Source organism: Tinamus guttatus, unplaced genomic scaffold (assembly GCF_059628265.1).
Source record: "Tinamus guttatus ecotype Peru unplaced genomic scaffold, ASM5962826v1 Tinamus_guttatus_pri_ptg001561l, whole genome shotgun sequence".
Taxonomy (NCBI): Eukaryota; Metazoa; Chordata; class Aves; order Tinamiformes; family Tinamidae; genus Tinamus; species Tinamus guttatus.
In genome coordinates, this window is record NW_028290095.1 from 3737 (window position 1) to 22163 (window position 18427).

The 18427-nt window shown below is 69.1% G+C and overlaps 2 protein-coding genes across 2 annotated transcripts; one reads left to right on the forward strand and one right to left on the reverse strand.

The window, feature by feature from the left end:
* Positions 1-7081: 7081 nt before the first annotated feature.
* On the forward strand, positions 7082-8809 carry LOC148590237 (gap junction delta-2 protein-like). Its single transcript, XM_088539283.1, has 2 exons — positions 7082-7194; positions 8047-8809. Exons 1-2 carry the CDS (start codon positions 7124-7126, stop codon positions 8807-8809), a joined length of 834 nt encoding a protein of 277 aa, XP_088395409.1. The 5' UTR covers positions 7082-7123.
* A 276-nt stretch (positions 8810-9085) lies between these two features.
* On the reverse strand, positions 9086-17027 carry LOC148590238 (ribosome biogenesis protein NOP53-like). Its single transcript, XM_088539284.1, is given in 12 exon segments — positions 9086-9146; positions 10043-10119; positions 10662-10728; positions 10805-10980; positions 11054-11221; positions 12960-13064; positions 13143-13238; positions 13608-13678; positions 14529-14685; positions 14687-14720; positions 14797-14982; positions 16838-17027. Coding segments are annotated over 12 exon segments (1386 nt in total). The 5' UTR covers positions 17026-17027.
* Between the last annotated feature and the right edge of the window lie 1400 nt (positions 17028-18427).

Below are 18427 nucleotides of genomic sequence, written 5' to 3' on the forward strand. Positions count from 1 at the left end.
TCCTGCCCCGCCCCGACTCGCCATTAGATCAGAGTGACGCTCAGCGTCACGATGGTGGCGACCGCGGCGATGCTGGTGGCAGCAGCGACACCTGCAGCGGTGGCGACAGAGGTGACATTGGTAATCACGGCTCACGCCCCTGCCAATGTGAGCACAGCAGTGCGAAGACACGACCAATCAGATCGCGGCGGCGAGGCAGCGCGGCCAATGGGAGCACGCGCTCGTGAAGCCGCCGGTTCGAGCCTCACGCGGTGCTGCCGCCGCCCGCTGACCATCCCAGCCCCCTCGGCCTCGCCAGTAGATCACAGCGACGGGCAGCGCCACGATGGCAGCGACAGAGGCAACAACGGTGGCAGCAGTGGCGACAGTGGTGGCGGTGGCGACAGCGGCGGCAGTGGCAACCGCAGAGTCACTGGCAATGGAAGCGCGGTGGTGAGAGAGCGTGACCAATCAGAGCGCGGTGGCAAGGCAGCGCAGCCAATGGGAGCGCGCGCCACGGCTCCCAAGGTCTGCAGAGAGCAGAACCACTCACGGAGCCGCTGGTTCGAGGCCTGTCCAGCGCCGCCATTCCCCCGCTGCCCATCCCAGCTCCCTGGCCTCGCCAGTAGATCACGGCGATGCTCAGCATCTTGATGGCGGTTACAGTGGCGACCTTGGCGGTAGCCGCGACACCAGCAGCGGTACCGACAGAGGCGACACCGGCAACTGTGGATCACGCCCCCGCCAATGGGAGCGCGGTGGCAAGAGGGCGGGACCAATCAGAGCACGTCGAGGCAGCGCGGCCAATAGGAGCGCGTGCTGTGGATCCTGAGGTCTGCAATGGGCAGCGCCGCTCGCGGAGCCACCACTTTGAGCCCCGCATGGCGCCGCTGCTCCCCTGCTGACCATCCCAGCCCCACTGGCCTCACCAGTAGATCACAGCAATACACAACGTCCCGATGGCAGCAACAGAGGCAACAGCAGCGGCATCAGTGACATAGGCGGCAGTGGTGACAGAGGCAACACCAGCAACTGTGGATCACGCCTCTGCCAATGGGAGTGCGGTGGCAAGAGGTTGCGACCAATAGGAACGCGCGCTGTGGATCCTGAGGTCTGCAACCAGCAGGGCCACTCGAAGAGCCACCGGTTTGAGCCCCGCGCGCTGCTGCTGCGCCCTGCTGACCATCCTGCCACCCCCCCCACTCGCCATTAGATCATGGCGACGCTCAGTGTCACGATGGCGACAACCGCGGTGACCCTGGCAGCAGCAACGACACCAGCGGTGGCGACAGAGGCGACATCAGTAATTGTGGATCACGCCCCTGCCAATATGAGCACAGCAGCGCGAAGGCGCGACCAATCAGAGCGTGGCGGCGAGCCAGCGCCGCCAATGGGAGCGCGCGCTTGCGGAGCCGCTGGTTCAAGCCTTATGTGTTGCCGCTGCCGCCGCGCCGCCCATCCTGGCCCCCTCGACCTCGCCAGTAGATCACAGCGATGGGCAGTGCCACGATGGCAGCGACAGAGGCAACAGCGGTGGCAGCAGTGGCGACAGTGGCGGCATTGTTTACAGCAGCAGCGGTGGCAACCGCGGAGCACGCCACTGGCAATGGGAGTGCGGTGGTGAGAGAGTGTGACCAATCAGAGTGCGGTGGAGAGGCAGCGCGGCCAATGGGAGCGCGCGCTGCAGATCCCGAGGTCTGCAGCGAGCAGCGCCACTCGCGGAGCTGCCGGTTCGAGGCCTGTCCAGAGCCGCCATCCCCCCACTGACCATCTCCATCCCCTGGCCTTGCCAGTAGATCACAGTGACGTGCAGCATCATGATGGTGGTGACAACCGCGACACCAGCAGCAGCGGTGGTGGTGACAGAGGCGACACCAGCAACTGTGGATCAGTTCCTGGCCAATGGGAGCTTGGCAGCAAGAGGGCAGGACCAATCAAAGTGTGGTGGTGAGGCAGCACGGCCAATGCAAGCGCGTGCCGCGGATTCTGAGGTCTGCAGTGAGCAGCGCTGCTCGCGGAGCCGCCAGTTCGAGCCCCCCGCGGCACCGCTGCCCCCCGCTGCCCACTCCAAACCCTTGGCCTCGCCAGTAGATCACAGCGATGGGCAGTGTCATGATGGGGGCAACAGAGGCAACAGCAGCGGCAGTGGCGACACCGGCAACCGCGGATCACGCCCCCACCAATGGGAGTGTGGCGGTGAGGCAGCATGGCCAATTGGAGTGCGCACCGTGGATCCGGAAGTCTGCAGCGAGCAGCACCACTCGCAGTGCTGCTAGTTTAAGCCCTGCGTGGCACCACTGCTGCCCCACCGACCATCCCCAACCCTCCACCTCGCCAATAGATCACGGCAATGCGCAGAGTCATCATGGCGGCGACAGCGGCCCCACACAAGGCAGCTGCGGCAGTAGTGACGGCGGCAACCGTGGATCACGCCCCCACCAATCAGAGTGTGGCGGTGAGAGGGCGGAACCAATCAGAGCGTGGTGGTGAGGCAGCGCCACCAATGGGAGTGCGCACTGCGGAGCCAAGGCCTGCAGTGCGCAGCGCCGCTTGCAGAGCCGGCCTCTCGAGTCTCGCGCAGCGCTGCCACCCCCGACTGCTCATCCCCATCCCCTGGCTTTGCCAGTAGATCATGGTGACGCGAAGCGTCATGATGGCAGTGACAGAGGCAACAGCGACGATAGCCGTGACACTGGCAACTGTGGATCACGCCCCCGCCAATGGGAGTGCGGTGGCGAGAGGTCACAACCAATCAGAGCGCAGCAGCAAGGCAGCGCAGCCAATAGGAGCACGCGCCGTGGATCCCGAGGTCTGCATTGAGCAGCGCTGCTCGCAGAGCCGCCGGTTCAAGCCCTGTGCGGCGCCGCTGCTCCCCACTGACTATCCTGGCCCCCTCGGCCTTGCCAGTAGATTACAGCGACGGGCAGCGTCACGATGGCAGCAACAGAGGCAACAGCGGCGGCAGCAGTGGCAACAGTGGCAACCACAGAGCACGCCACCAGCATTGGGAGCGCAGTGGTGAGAGAGCGTGACCAATCAGAGTGCGGCAGCGAGGCAGCGCAGCCAATGGGAGCGCGCGCCGCGGATCCCAAGGTCTGCAGCGAGCAGCGCCGCTTGCGGAGCCGCGGGTTTGAGGCCTGTGCAGCGCTGCCATTCCCCTGCTGCCCATCCCAGCTCCCGGACCTCGCCAGTAGATCACGGCAACGCTCAGCATCATGATGGCGGTTACAGCGTGACCCTGGCAGTAGCCACCACACCGGTGGCGGTAGCTACAGAGGTGACACTGGCAACCATGGATCACGCCTCCACCAATGGGAGTGCGGTGGCGAGAGGTCACAACCAACAGAGCGCAGCGGCAAGGCAGCGCGGCCAATAGGAGCGCGTGCCATGGATCCTGCGGTCTGCAACGAGCAGCACCGCTCACGGAGCCGCCGCTTCAAGCCCCGCGCGGCGCTGCTGCTCCCTGCTGACCATCCCAGCCCCGCCGGCCTCACCAGTAAATTACAGTGACACGCAGAGTCATGATGGCGATGACAGAGGCGGCAGCAGCGGTGGTGGCAACACAGGCGACATCGGCAACTGTGGATCAGTCCCTAGTCAATGGGAACGTGGCAGCGAGAAGGCGGGACCAGTCAGAGCGCGGCGGCGAGGCAGCGCGGCCAATGGGAGCGCACTCCACGGATCCCAAGGTCTGCAGCGAGCAGCACCGCTCGCGGAGCCGCTGGTTCGAGGCCTGTGCAGCGCCGCCATTCCCCCGCTGCCCATCCCAGCTTCCCGGCCTCGCCAGTAGATCACAACGACGCTCAGCGTCATGATGGCGGTTACAGCGGTGACCTTGGCGGTAGCCGCGACACCAGCAGCGGTAGCGACAGAGGCAACACCGGCAACCGTGGATCACGCCCCCGCCAATGGGAGTGGGGTGGCAAGAGGGCGCGACCAGTCAGAGCGCGGCGGCGAGGCAGCACAGCCAATAGGAGCGCGCGCCGTGGATCCTGAGGTCTGCAGCGAGTAGCACGACTTGCGGAGCCGCCAGTTTGAGCCCCACGTGGCGCTGCCACCCCACGCTACCCATTGCAAACCCTCGGCCTCACCAGTAGATCACGGCGACAGTCAGTGTCATGATGGCGGCAACAGAGGCAACAGCGGCGGCAGTGGCGACACCAGCAACCGCGGATCACGCCCCCACCAATGGGAGTGCGGCGGTGAGGCAGCATGGCCAATTGGAGTGTGCACCATGGTTCCAGAAGTCTGCAGTGAGCAGCACTGCTGGTGGAGCCGCTGGTTTGAGCCCTGTCCAGCGTCGCCATCCCCCCGCTGACCATCTCCGTCCCCCGGCCTCGCCAGTAGATCACGGCGACGCTCAGCGTCATGATGGCGGTTACAGCGCGACCCTAGCAGTAGCCACGACACCGGCAGCGGTAGCTACAGAGGCGACACTGGCAACCGTGGATCACACCCCCGCCAATGGGAGCGCGGTGGCAAGAGGGCGGGACGAATCAGAGCACAGCGTCGAGGCAGCGCGGCCAATGGGAGTGTGCGCCGTGGATCCTGAGGTCTGCAACGAGCAGCGCCGCTTGCAGAGCTGCTGGTTCAGGCCCCGTGCGGCGCCGCTGCTCCCCACTGACCATCCCAGCCCCGCCGGCCTCACCAGTAAATTACAGTGACACGCAGCATCACGATGGCAGTGACAGAGGCAGCAGCGGCAGCATCAGTGACACTGGTGGCTGCGGTGACAGTGGCGACGGTGGGAACTGTGGATTACGCCCCTGCCAATGGGAGCTTGGCGGCGAGAAGGCGCAGCCAATCAGAGCCTGTAGGCATGGCAGTGCGGCCAATAGGAGTGCACGGCGCAGATCCCGAGGGCTGCAGTGAGCAGCGCCACTTACGGAGCTGCCTGTTTAAGCTGTATGTGGCGCCGCTGCCCCTCCACTGACCATCCCCTGATGGCCCCTCGCCACTACATCACAGCGAGGCATGGTGTCACGATGATGGCGACAGCGGATCACGCCCCTGCCAATGGGAGCGCAGCGATGAGAGAGCGCAACCAATCAGAGTGCGGTGGTGGGGCAGTGTGGCCAATGGGAGCACGCACCGCGGAGCCGAGGCCTTCAGTGAGCAGTGCCTCTCGTGGAGCTGCAGGTTTGAGCCCCGCGTGGTGCCGTCACCTCCCGCTGCCCATCGTGGCCCTGGCAGCCTTGCTAGTAGATTAGGGCGACGCGCAGCGTCACGATGGCGGCGACAGAGGCAACAGCGGCGACAGCAGCGACGCCGGCGGCAGTGGGGACAGCGGCAACCACGGATCACGCCCCCGCCAATGGGAGCACGGTGGCAGGGCAGCACGGCCAATGGGAGTGCGCACCGCAGATCCCAAGGTCCGCAGAGAGCAGCGCTGCTCACGGAGGCTCCAGTTTGAACCTTGTGCAGCGCCAGCGCCACCGCCCCTCACTGCCCATCCCGGCCCCTCCTGCGTCATGATGGCAGCGACAGTGGCATCAACAGTGACACCAGCGACAGCAGCTACACCAGCAACCGAGGATAATGCCCCCCTACTAAGAGCGTGGCGGCGAGAGGGCGGGACCAATCAGAGCGCGGCGGCGAGGCAGCGCGGCCAATGGGAGCGCACGCCGCGGATCCCGAGGTCTGCAGTGAGCAGCGCCGCTCGTGGAGTCACCGGTTCGAGCCCCGCGCGGCCCCGCTGCTCCCCGCTGACCATCGCGGCCCCGGCGGCCTCGCCATTGGATCACGGCGACGCTCAGCGTCATGATGGTGGCGACGCGGCGACAACGACAACCGCGGATTACGTCCCCGCCAATGGGAGCGCGGCGGCGAGAGGGCGGGACCAATCAGAGCGCGGCAGCGAGGCAGCGCGGCCAATGGGAGCGCGCGCCGCTGATCCCGAGGTCTGCAGTGAGCAGCGCCGCTCGCGAAGCCGCCGGTTCGAGCCCCGCGCCCGGCGCCTCTTCGGAGCGGGGAGGGAAAATCAGAGCGGGAATCGCTCCCAGGAGGCCCTAAAACATCCAGCCTTCCCACACAGGGAAGCGTGCCCGGGCCTGGCGCTATTTATAGCCGGCCGCCGCCTCCCAGCTCCACGCGCAGTGAACAAATGTGGTCAAAACCCTGCAGAAAAGGGGCCCCTGCACAGGGCTGCGCATCCGTGGGAAACCGCGCCGGGAAGGGGCGATCTGGGATAAAGTCAGGGCCTTTGGGGGCAGGTGCCAGCCCTGGGCGGGGGGGAAGGGCTTTGGGGGCACCAGGGTGGAGATTTTGGGACAGAAAAGAGTTTTTTGGGGGGGCAGCTACAGACCTTGAGGTGTACAGTGCTTTAGGAACGAGGATAGGCGACTTGAGGGGAAAGAAAGCGGGATTTGTGGGCTCCTCTCTGTGTTTCCCTGTTTGCAGCTTGACCTCCCTCCCGAAAAACAGCCTCCAAACACCCCCAAATCCAGGGAAAGGGCCGATCCCGGGAGCTGTGCTGGGGAGGACCGGAATCCGCACGCCAGAGCGTCCCGGGGGATGCGTTTCTGAGCCCGGTGCTGGGCGGGGGGGCAGACGGGGGAGGAGACGGGGGACAGTAATAGAGGCGCTAATGGATGCACTAATGGGAGAGTCGATAGAGGCCCTAATTGGCACCCCGGGCTGTGCTGGGGCTGGAATTATCCGTGCGTTCCTGGGGCTGGAATTATCCGTGCATTGCACCGGAGCCGCGTCTGCACCGTGAGCTGCACCGGGGCTGTCCGTGGGCTGCACCGGAGTAATCCGTGCATCGCCCTGGAGCAACCCCCGTGCCGTGAGCTGCACCGGAGCGATCCGTGGGCTGCACCGGGGCTGTCCGCGCATCACGCCAGGGTAATCCGCGCATCGCGCCGGAGCCGCCCGTGCATCACATTAGAGTAATCCGTGGATTGCGCTGGAGTGATCCGCGCCCCGTGCGCCGCACCGGGCTAATCCGCGCCTTGCGCCGGGGCCATCTCCGCGCCGGGGCCGCCCCCGCGCTGCGGCGGAGCCGCCCGCTCCCGCCCCCCGGTGCCGCCGCCGCCGCCGCCGCCGCCCCCGCGCGCTCCCGGCGGCCGCCATGGGGCCGCGGCGCTGAGCGCGGGGGCCCGGCGGGGACCGGGGGGGCCGCCCGGCGCCCCGGCCCGGCGCCATGGGCGAATGGACCATCCTGGAGCGGCTGCTGGAGGCGGCCGTGCAGCAGCACTCCACCATGATCGGCAGGTGAGCGCGGCCCGGCCGCGGGGCCCCCTCGGGCACCGAGTCCTCCCCGGGCACCGGGTCCTCCCCGGGCATCGGGTCCCCCGGGCACCGGGTCCTCTCCGGGCATCGCGTCCTCTCCGGGCATCGGGTCCCCCGGGCACCGGGTCCTCCCCGGGCACCGGGTCCCTGGGCCATCGGGTCCCCCGGGTACCGGGTCCTCCCCGGGCATCGGGTCCTCCCTGGGTACCGGGTCCTCTCCAGGCACCGGGTTCTCTGGGCATCAGATCCTCTCCGGGAACTGGGCCCTCCCCGGGCACCAGGTCCCCCGGGAACCGGATCCTCCTCACGCACTGAGTCCTTCCCAGGCACCGGGTCCTCTCCGGGCACCGGGTCCTCCCCGGGCATTGGGTCCTCTGGGCACCGAGTCCTCTCTGGACACTGGGTCCCCCTGGCACCGGGTTCTCCCCGCGGTACCAGGGCTCCCGGACCGCCCCTCCCTCCCTGCCGGTACCCGGACACCTGGGTCCATCCCGGGCCGGGAAGCTGCACCCGGTGCCAGGGACCCCCCCCTGTGCCCAGAGCGGCAGCGGGTCCCTTGTCACCCCCCTCACCCTGGGTGACGCTGTGGGGCTGAGCCCCGTGTCCCTCCCAGGCCCCATCCCTCTCCTCTGCAATGTCCCCTACCTGGTGTCACCTCTGTGGCCTGGGGGGACAAGAGCCACCTGGGTGGCCTGATGTCCCCGTGCGCCTGTCCCCACACGAGGGCCCCCCCCAGCCCCTGCATTAGCGGCATCGACGGCATCGACCGAGCGGCCCAAGGGCAGCCCTGGTGCCAGGGACACGGCGGGTGCGAGCGGCTGTCGGCCCCGGCAGGATCCTGCTGACGGTGGTGGTGATTTTCCGCATCCTCATCGTGGCCATCGTGGGCGAGACGGTGTACGAGGACGAGCAGACCATGTTCATGTGCAACACGCTGCAGCCGGGCTGCAACCAGGCGTGCTACGACAAGGCCTTCCCCATCTCGCACATCCGCTACTGGGTCTTCCAGATCATCCTGGTGTGCACGCCCAGCCTCTGCTTCATCACCTACTCCGTGCACCAGGCGGCCAAGCAGCGCGAGCGCCGCTGCTCCGCGTTCCTGCCGCCCGAGCCGCGGCGGCCGCGCGCCGACGGCCCCGACGCCAAGGAGCTGCCGAGCGCGCTGGCGGCGCCGCGGGCGACCCGCAGCGCCAAGGCCAAGCGCCAGGAGGGCATCTCGCGCTTCTACGTCATCCAGGTGGTTTTCCGCAACGCCTTGGAAATCGGCTTCCTGGCCGGGCAGTATTTCCTCTACGGCTTCAACGTGCCGGCCATCTTCGAGTGCGACCGCTACCCGTGCGTCAAGGAGGTGGAGTGCTACGTGTCGCGGCCCACGGAGAAGAGCGTCTTCCTCGTGTTCATGTTCGCCGTGAGCGGCATTTGCGTCCTGCTCAACCTGGCCGAGCTCCAGCACCTGGGCTGGCGGCAGGTCCGCGCGGCGGCCCGGGGCGCCCGCGCGCGCCGCAAGTCGCTGGGCGACGGCGCCCGCCGCGCCAAGGAGCCGCCGTCGCCGCCGCCGCTCGGCCGCACGCAGTCCAGCGAGTCAGCCTACGTGTGACGGGATTTGCGGCCGCTAAGCCGGCAGCGGGGAAAGGCCTTGAGCCCGGCACCATCTGCCGCGGCCCGCGGGAGAAGGGATTCCGCCCCCCTGCTCCGTGCCCCGGCGCAATAAACGGCGCCGCGGTGCTGATCCCGCTTCCCTGCTGCGCGGAGCCGCGCGGGAAGGGATTTATTGGGAGCGCCGGGAGCGGCCGCGGCTACAACCTGCAACGGCGCGGAGGGGGGGTCAGCGGGGCGGCCCGCGCGCCGGGACCCCCCCCGGTGCCGATCCCACTCACGTCACTTCGCGGAACACCCGTTTCTCCACGTATTTCAGCCGGTATTTCCGCTTGAAGCTGCGGCGGGAAGGGGGGACGGGGGTGAGGAGCCGCCCGCGGTGCCGCGGGTCCCCCCCGGATGTCCCCGTTGTCCCCCCGGCCACCCCCCTCGCTGTCCCCATTGTCCCCACGGGTCATCCCCGTTGTCCCCCTGGCCATCGCCGCCGTCCTGGCTGTCCCCCTGCCTGTCCCTGTTGTCCCCTCCAGCCGTCCCCATTGTCCCCCCCCGGCTGTCCCCGCCGTCCCCCCCAGCTGTCCCTGTTATCCCCCCGGCTGTCCCCACTGTCCCCGCCGTCCCCCCGGCCATGCCCATTGTCCCTCCAGTCGTCCCCATTGTCCCCCCACCATCCCCATTGTCCCCCTCAGCCATCCCCCCTCATTGTCCCCCCGGCCGTCCTCGCTGTCGTCCCCCCGGCCGTCCCCATTGTCCCCCCAACTGTCCCCGTTGTCCCCCCCAGCCGTCCCCATTGTCCCTCCGGCCATCCCCGGTGTCCCTCCAGCCATCCCCGCTGTCCCTCCAGCCATCCCCGCTGTCCCCCCGGCCATCCCCATTGTCCCTCCAGTCGTTCCCATTGTCCCCCCACCATCCCCATTGTCCCCCTCGGCCATCCGCCCCCGTTGTCCCCCTGGGCCGCCCCTATTGTCCCCCCTGGCCGTCCTCGCTGTCATCCCCCCGGCTGTCCCCATTGTCCCCCCCAGCCGTCCCCATTGTCCCCCCGGGCCGCCCCCATTGTCCCCCCCGACTGTCCCCATTGTCCCCCCAGGCCGTCCCCGTTGTCCCCCCCCGGCCGTCCCCATTGTCCCCCCAGGCCGTCCCCGTTGTCCCCCCCCCGGCCGTCCCCATTGTCCCCCCCTGGCCGTCCCCATTGTCCCCCCCCGGCCGTCCCCGTTGTCCCCCCGCCGTCCCCTCGTACCGTGCGCGCTCGCGGGGCTCGATGAGGTTCCGTCGCTGCAGGCTCTTGAAGCGGTCGCGCAGGATGCTGCCCTCGGGCTGCCGGGGCCCGCGTCCGAGGGGGAAATCCAGGGATGCGGGAGGGGGAAATCCAGGGATGCGGGAGGGGGAAATCCAGGGATGCGGGAGGGGGAAATCCAGGGATGCGGGAGGGGGAAATCCAGGGATGCGGGAGGGGGAAATCCAGGGATGCGGGAGGGGGAAATCCAGGGATGCGGGAGGGGGAAATCCAGGGATGCGGGAGGGGGAAATCCAGGGATGCGGGAGGGGGAAATCCAGGGATGCGGGAGGTGGAAATCCAGGGATGCGGGAGGGGGAAATCCAGGGATGCGGGAGGGGGAAATCCAGGGATGCGGGAGGGGGAAATCCAGGGATGCACCGTTAGGAAGTGCCCCCCGATCCCGGCCGCAGCTGGAGCCCCCCTGGGCAGCCCTCAGCTCCCAGGTCCTCCCCGAGGTCCCGGGAGCCCCAGGAGACCTTCACATTCCCGGAGGCGGGAATCCTCGTAGCGCAAGGATGGGTCTCATCACGGGGCGCCGGATCCGGCGGGATGAGCCCCCCGAATTCCCGCAGGGACCCACCTTGAGCAGGCGCAGGGACTCGGCCAGCTCGTCGCTCAGCTGCACCTCCAGGCTGGGATCCTCGTACCTGCGGGAACGCGGCGGGAATGAGACGGGAACGGGCCGGGAAGGGGATGGGAAAACCGGGATGCGGCCGCACTCACTTGAGGCGCCCCAGGCGCCGGGGCCGGGCGTCCAGGAGGCGCCGCTTGGCCTGGCGCATCCGGCGCCGCCGGAGCAGCTCCGCTTCCCAGCGCGTCACCTGCCTCCGGATGGAGCGGAGCCGGAACAGCTCCTGGCGCCGGCACCGCGCCGCCTTCTCCCGGCCGCGCCGCGCCGCCTGCGGGAGAGCCGTGAGCGCGGCATTCCCGGCGTGAGCCCTTCCCGCGCGGCATTCCCGGCTCCCGGAGCACCTGGGCCCGGGCTTCCTTCTCCCGGCGCCGCTGCTGCTCCGTCTTCTTCTCCCGCCGGGAGGTGGCGGGGGGATCCCGCGGCTCCGGCGGTTCCGGTGGATCCGGCTCCTCGGGCTCCGCGTCCGACTCCTCCAGCAGCCCCTCGCATTCCTCCTGGAACTGCGTCTCCTGCGGGAGCACCGGGAGACGCTGCTGTTCCCGTGTCCCTGCCGCGGGGATGGAGCTCCGGAGGGAGCGGGATGGGAGCTGGAGCAGGGGGAAGCTCCCGGCTCCATAGGGAACGGGATGGGACCTGGGGCAGGGAGATGCTTCTGGCTCCATATGGAGCAGGATGGGACGTGGAGCAGGGGGAAGGTCCCGGCTCCATAGGGAGCAGGATGGGACGTGGAGCAGGGGGAAGCTCCCGGCTCCATATGGAGCAGGATGGGACCTGGAGCAGGGGGAAGCTCCCGGCTCTATAGGGAGCAGGATGGGACGTGGAGCAGGGGGAAGCTCCCGGCTCCATAGGGAACGGGATGTGACCTGGAGCAGGGGGAAGCTCCCGGCTCCATAGGGAGCAGGATGGGACCTGGAGCAGGGGAAGCTCCTGGCTCCATAGGGAGCGGGATGGGAGCTGGAGCAGGGGGAAGCTCCCGGCTCTATAGGGAACGGGATGGGACCTGGAGCAGGGGAAGCTCCTGGCTCCATAGGGAACGGGATGTGACCTGGAGCAGGGGGAAGCTCCTGGCTCCGGAGGGAACGGAGTTCCAGGAGGATCAGGATGGAACCTGGAGCAGAGGGAAGCTCCCGGCTCTGTAGGGAATGGGATGGGATCTGGAGCAGGGGGAAACTCCAGGTTCTGTAGGGAACGGGATGGGACCTGGGGCAGGGGGAAGCTCCTGGCTCCATAGGGAACAGGATGGGACCTGGGGCAGGGGGAAGCTCCCGGCTCCATAGGGAACGGGATGGGACCTGGAGCAGGGAGAAGCTCCCAGCTCCATAGGGAACGGGATGGGACCTGGAGCAGGGGAAGCTCCTGGCTCCATAGGGAACGGGATGGGACCTGGAGCAAGGGAAGCTCCTGGCTCCATAGGGAGCAGGATGGGACCTGGAGCAGGGGGAAGCTCCCAGCTCCATATGGAACGGGATGGGACCTGGAGCGGGGGGAAGCTCCTGGCTCCGGAGGGAATGGAGTTCCAGGAGGATCAGGATGGGACCTGGAGCAGAGTGAAGCTCCCAGCTCCATAGGGAACGGGATGGGACCTGGCGCAGGGGGAAGCTCCTGGCTCCATAGGGAGCAGGATGGGACCTGGAGCAGAGTGAAGCTCCCGGCTCTGTCGGGAATGGGATGGGACCTGGAGCAGGGGGAAACTCCAGGTTCTGTAGGGAATGGAATGGGACCTGGAGCAGGGGAAGCTCCTGGCTCCATAGGGAACGGGATGGGACCTGGAGCAGGGGGAAGCTCCCGGCTCCGTAGGGAACGGGATGGGACCTGGAGCAGGGGGAAGCTCCCGGCTCCGTACGGAACGGGATGGGACCTGGAGCAGGGGAAGCTCCTGGCTCCATAGGGAGCAGGATGGGACCTGGAGCAGGGGGAAGCTCCCGGCTCCGTAGGGAACGGGATGGGACCTGGAGCAGGGGGAAGCTCCCGGCTCCGTAGGGAACGGGATGGGACCTGGAGCAGGGGGAAGCTCCCGGCTCCGTAGGGAACGGGATGGGACCTGGAGCAGGGGGAAGCTCCCGGCTCCGTAGGGAACGGGATGGGACCTGGAGCAGGGGGAAGCTCCCGGCTCCGTAGGGAACGGGATGGGACCTGGAGCAGGGGGAAGCTCCAGGTTCTGCAGGGAATGGGATGGGACCTGGAGCAGGCGGAAGCTCCCGGCTCCGCAGGGAACGGGATGGGGGGATCCGGCTCCGGGGGTCTCACCGGCGTGGGGGCCTCGGCGCCCGCAGGGAGGCTCAGCTGCTTCTCCAGCTTCTCCCGGGCCCTTTCCCTGCGCAGCTCCTCCTGGTGCGCCTGGAGCAGCAGCGCCTGCAGGGCCGGCGGCTCCGCTCAGCGCGGCGTTCCCGCCCGGAGCGGGCCGGGATAACCCGGCCGGAGCCCCCCTACCTGGTGGTCCTCGAAGGCCGGATTGTAGGAGCCGCCGGCGCCGATCACCTCCACGGCCGGCGCCGCCGACGGCTTCTTCCGGAGCCGCTCCGGGCGCTGGGAATGGGGGGGACGGTGTGAGCGGGGCCCCGTGTCCCGTGTGCCGGTCCCATGTCCCGACCCCACGTCCTGGTCCCGCGTCCCGGCCCCATGTCCCGTGTGCCGGTCCCATGTCCCGACCCCACGTCCTGGTCCCGCGTCCCGGCCCCGTATCCCGCGTCCTGTGTCCCGGCCCCGCGTCCTGGTCCCGGTCCCACGTCCCAGCCCCGCGTCCCGGCCCCGCATCCCGTGTCCCGATCCCGCGTCCCGGTCCCGTGTCCCGTGTCCCAGTCCCGATCCCGTGTCCCGACCCCGGCCCCGTGTCCCGTGTCCCAGTCCCGATCCCGTGTCCCGATCCCGTGTCCCGATCCGCGGCTCCGCACGCACCTTGACCGGCCGCTTCCGCGTCTGCTCCAGGAACCAGGGGTCCTGCCCGGCCAGCGGCCGCTCCAGGGGGTCTGCGGGACAGCGGGCGGGAGAGGCCGGGCCCATCCCGGCGGGATTCCCCACCGGGGTGCGTTCCCGGGATCCCTATCCCAGCGGGATCTCCCCATCCTAGGTGCCTTCCCGGGAATCCCATCCCAGCGGGATCCCCCCATCCCAGCGGGAACCGCTACCCGGATGCATTCCTGGAATCTCCATCCTGGCGGGATCTCCCACCCAGGCACATTTCCAGGATCCCCCATCCCGGCAGAACCCCCATCCCAGCTGCGTTCCCAGGATCCCCATCCTGGCGGAAGTCCCATCCCAGCAGGATCCCCCATCCCGGGTACGTTCCTGGGATCCCCATTCCGATAGGACCCCCATCCTGGCAGGATCCCCCATCCTGGGCACATTCCCGGGATCCCCATCCCAGCAGGATCCCCCATCCCGGTGGAAGCCTCCATCCCAGCAGGATCCCCGTCCCAGCGGGATCTCCGTCCCGGCGGGATCCCCCATTCTGTCCAGATGCCCATCCCGGCGGGATCCCCGTCCTGGTGGGATGCCCATCCCGGTGGGATCCCCCATTCTGGCGGGATGCCCATCCCAGTGGGATCTCCGTCCCGGCGGGATCCCCCATCCCGGCGGGATCCCCCATTCTGGCGGGATCCCCCATCCCGGCGGGATCCCCCATTCTGGCGGGATGCCCGTCCCGGCAGGATCCCCGTCCTGGCGGGAAGCCCATCCCCAGCGGGATGCCCGTCCCAGCAGGATCCCAATCCCGGAGGGATGCCCGTCCCAGCAGGATCCCAATCCCAGCAGGATCTCCATCCCGGCAGGACCCCAATCCCGGCGGGATTCCCATTCCGGACCCCCGCCATTCCTTACTGTCGGCCGCCCAGATGTCGTAGAAGCCCCGCAGCGGGTCCAGCCGCCCCGGTTCGGTGCCGCGGGGCCGGGCCGGCGCCGGAGGCTCCCGGATCCGCCGCTCCCGGAGCCGCTGCTCCCGCCGCGACAGCAGCCCCCGCTCCCGCCGGCGCCGCTCCCCGCTTCCCGTGGGGAATCTGGTGCGCCAGGATGCTGCGGGGGGGTAGGGGGGGTCACGGCCGGGCCCGGAGCCCCCCGGCTCCCGGCCCATTCCCGCATGGATACTCACTCCTTGGGCGGCGGCACCCGGGATTGCGGCTGCAGGAGCAGCTCGATCCGCAGCGGCGGCTCCGGTTCCGCGCGGGGGCCCCTCCTCGAGCCCCGCTCCGGCCCGGAATTCTCCTTCCCGCTTTTCCGGGCGCTCCCGGTGTCCACGAAGAAGAGACTCTCGTCCGGCTGCTCCGCGACGAGGCCGCTGCGGGGGCCGCGGTGCTGAGCGGGGGGTCCCGGGGCTGCCCTGGAGCCCCCCAAAACCCTGGACCCCCTCCGGGTGTCCCCTCTGGGCCTTTCTCTGCCCCATGGACCCCCAATCCCCCCTCCAGGCACCTCAGGATTCCCCGAAATCCCTCCATCTCCCCAAAGGGCCCCCCCAAGGCCCCTCAATGCCCCCCAAGGCCCCTCAATGCCCCCCAGAGACCCCCAATCCCCCCTATTCCCCTCCCCAAGGGGAGGGGGAACCCTCAATACCCCCCAAGGGTCCTCATTTTCCCCCAGGGACCCCCCCAAGGCCCCTCGTTCCCCCCCTAGCCCCCTCAGAACCCCCCAAGGACCCCCAATCTCCCCCCCAGGTCCTTCAATACCCCCCAAGGCCCCTCAATGCCCCCCAGGGACCCCCAATCCCCCCTATTCCCCTCCCCAGGCCCCTCAATACCCCCCAAGGCTCCTCATTTTCCCCCAGGGACCCCCCCAAGGCCCCTTGTTCCCCCCCAGCCCCCTCAGAACCCCCCAGGGACCCCCAATCTCCCCCCCAGACCCCTCAATCCCCCCCAAGGCCCCTCAATCCCCCCCAGACCCCTCAATAGCCCCCAACTCCCCTCGCTCCTCCCTAGCCCCCTCAGAACCCCCCAAGGGACCCCAATCTCCCCCCAGCCCCCTCAGAATCCCCAAGGGACCCCCAATCTCCCCCCCAGGCCCTTCAATACCCCCAAGGCCCCTCAATCCTCCCCCCAGACCCCTGAATACCCCCCCGACCCCTCAGTACCCCCCAAGGTCCCTCATTTCCCCCCAGGGCCCCCCTCGTTCCCCCCCAACCCCCTCAGAACCCCCCAGAGGCCCCGAATCCGCCCCCAGACCCTTCAATACCCCCCAAGGCCCCTCAATGCCCCCCAGGGACCCCCAATCCCCCCTATTCCCCTCCCCAGGCCCCTCAATACCCCCCAAGGCTCCTCATTTTCCCCCAGGGACCCACCCAAGGCCCCTTGTTCCCCCCCAGCCCCCTCAGAACCCCCCAAGGACCCCCAATCTCCCCCCCCAGGTCCTTCAATACCCCCCAACTCCCCTCGTTCCCCCCTAGCCCCCTCAAAACTCCCCCAGGGACCCCAATCCCCCCCCAGCCCCCTCAGAACCCCCCAGGGACCCCCAATCTCCCCCCCAGACCCTTCAATACCCCCAAGGCCCCTCAATCCTCCCCCCCAGACCCCCGAATACCCCCCCCGACCCCTCAGTACCCCCCAAGGCCCCTCATTTCCCCCCAGGGCCCCCCTCGTTCCCCCCCCAACCCCCTCAGAACCCCCCAGAGGCCCCGAATCCGCCCCCAGACCCTTCAATACCCCCCAAGGCCCCTCAATGCCCCCCAGGGACCCCCAATCCCCCCTATTCCCCTCCCCAGGCCCCTCAATACCCCCCAAGGCTCCTCATTTTCCCCCAGGGACCCCCCCAAGGCCCCTTGTTCCCCCCCAGCCCCCTCAGAACCCCCCAAGGACCCCCAATCTCCCCCCCCAGGTCCTTCAATACCCCCCAACTCCCCTCGTTCCCCCCTAGCCCCCTCAAAACTCCCCCAGGGACCCCAATCCCCCCCCAGCCCCCTCAGAAACCCCCAGGGACCCCCAATCTCCCCCCCAGACCCTTCAATACCCCCCAAGGCCCCTCAATCCTCCCCCCAGACCCCTGAATACCCCCCCGACCCCTCAGTACCCCCCAAGGCCCCTCATTTCCCCCCAGGGCCCCCCTCGTTCCCCCCCAACCCCCTCAGAACCCCCTAGAGGCCCCGAATCCCCTCAGAACCCCCCAGGGACCCCCAATCCCCCCCCGGGCCCCGCCGCGGCCCGTACCCCGTCGCGCGCTGCTGCAGGGCCACGTCCTCCAGGAAGTCGCCGATGTCGCGGCCCAGCCGCGCCTCGGGGCCGGCCCAGCATTTCCAGCCCTTCTTGCGGTGGCGGCGGCCGCGCGCGCGGGGCCGGGGGGCGCCGGGAGGCCGCGACGCGGGGCCCGGGCCCGGTTGCGCCGCGGGCGCCGCCATCTTGGCCGCGCCGCGCGGGGAGGCAGGAAGGAGCCGGAAGCGCCGCCTCGCCCCGCCCCCGCCGCGCCCGCTTCCGGCCGCCATGGTGGGGAGGTGGGTGGTGGGGGGCGGCGCGGCGCCATCTTGGGAAGGGCGCGGCGGGGCCGAGCGCGCAAGCGCGAGGGGTGTGTGACGTCACAGGGCGGTGCCCAGAGGCGGGGACGGCTGGGGGGGGGGGGCGAGGCCGCTCCAGGTGGCCCCGCCCCCCTGCCCAGATGTACCCGGATGTGTCCAGCTGTTCCGAGCCTTTCATGCCCCCCCCGTGTCCTTCCAGATGTGCCCCCCAGCTGTTCCCTACGCGACCCCACGGGGAGCCGAACGTCATCCCCGCCCCTCCCCCATGTCCAGCTGTGCCCCCCCCCAAACCCGCCCCTCTGCAGCCCCCCCCCGGCCCCACAGAGCGTTGGAGCCCCCCGGTTCCACTGCAGCCCCCCGCCCATTACAGCCACCCCCCCCCGCAGCCTCTCTGCCCCCCCAGACCCCACTGCAGCCCCCTAAGTCCCCTCCACCCCATTGCAACCCCCTAAGTCCCCCCAGCCCCATTGCAACCTCCCAAGCCCCCCTGCTGCCCTCCCCATCCCATCGCACCCCCCAAGTCCCTCCCACCCCCCTTGCAACCCCCCCATCCCATTGCACTGCCCAAAGCCTCCCCACCCCATCGCACCCCCCACCCCATTGCAGCCCCCATCCCATTACACCCCCCAACCCACCCCCCCATCGCACCCCCCAAGTCCCTCCCACCCCATTACAGCCCCCGTCCCATTGCACCCCCCCAAGTCCCCCCACCCCATCGCACCCCCCAAGTCCCCCCCATCCCATTGCACCTCCCACTCCATTGCAGCCCCCATCCCATTGCACCCCCCCAAGCCCCCCCCACCCCATTGCACCCCCCAAACCCCATCGCACCCCCCAAGTCCCCCCCATCCCATTGCACCTCCCACCCCATTGCAGCCCCCATCCCTTTGCACCCCCCAAGTCCCCCCCACCCCATCGCACCCCCCAAGCCCCCTCACCCCATTGCAACCCCTCCCATCCAATCGCACCCCCCAAGTCCCCCCATCCCCTTGCAACCCCCCATCCCATTGCACTGCCCCAAGCCCCCCCACCCCATCGCACCCCCCACCCCATTGCAGCCCCCATCCCATTACACCCCCCCAACCCTCCCCCCATCGCACCCCCCAAGTCCCCCCCACCCCATCGCACCCCCCAAGTCCTCCCCATCCCATTGCACCCCCCACCCCATTGCAGCCCCCATCCCTTTGTACCCCCCAAATCCCCCCCCACCCCATCGCACCCCCCACCCCATTGCAACCCCCCACCCCATTGCAACCCCCCCATCCCATCGCACCCCCCAAGTCCTCCC

Bases quoted from the DNA above. Each gene is read 5' to 3' on its own strand.
- LOC148590237 (XM_088539283.1), top strand. From the start codon at position 7,124: ATGGGCGAATGGACCATCCTGGAGCGGCTGCTGGAGGCGGCCGTGCAG. The intron at 7,195-8,046 runs GTGAGCGCGGCC...CGGCCCCGGCAG, and splicing joins CACTCCACCATGATCGGCAG to GATCCTGCTGACGGTGGTGG.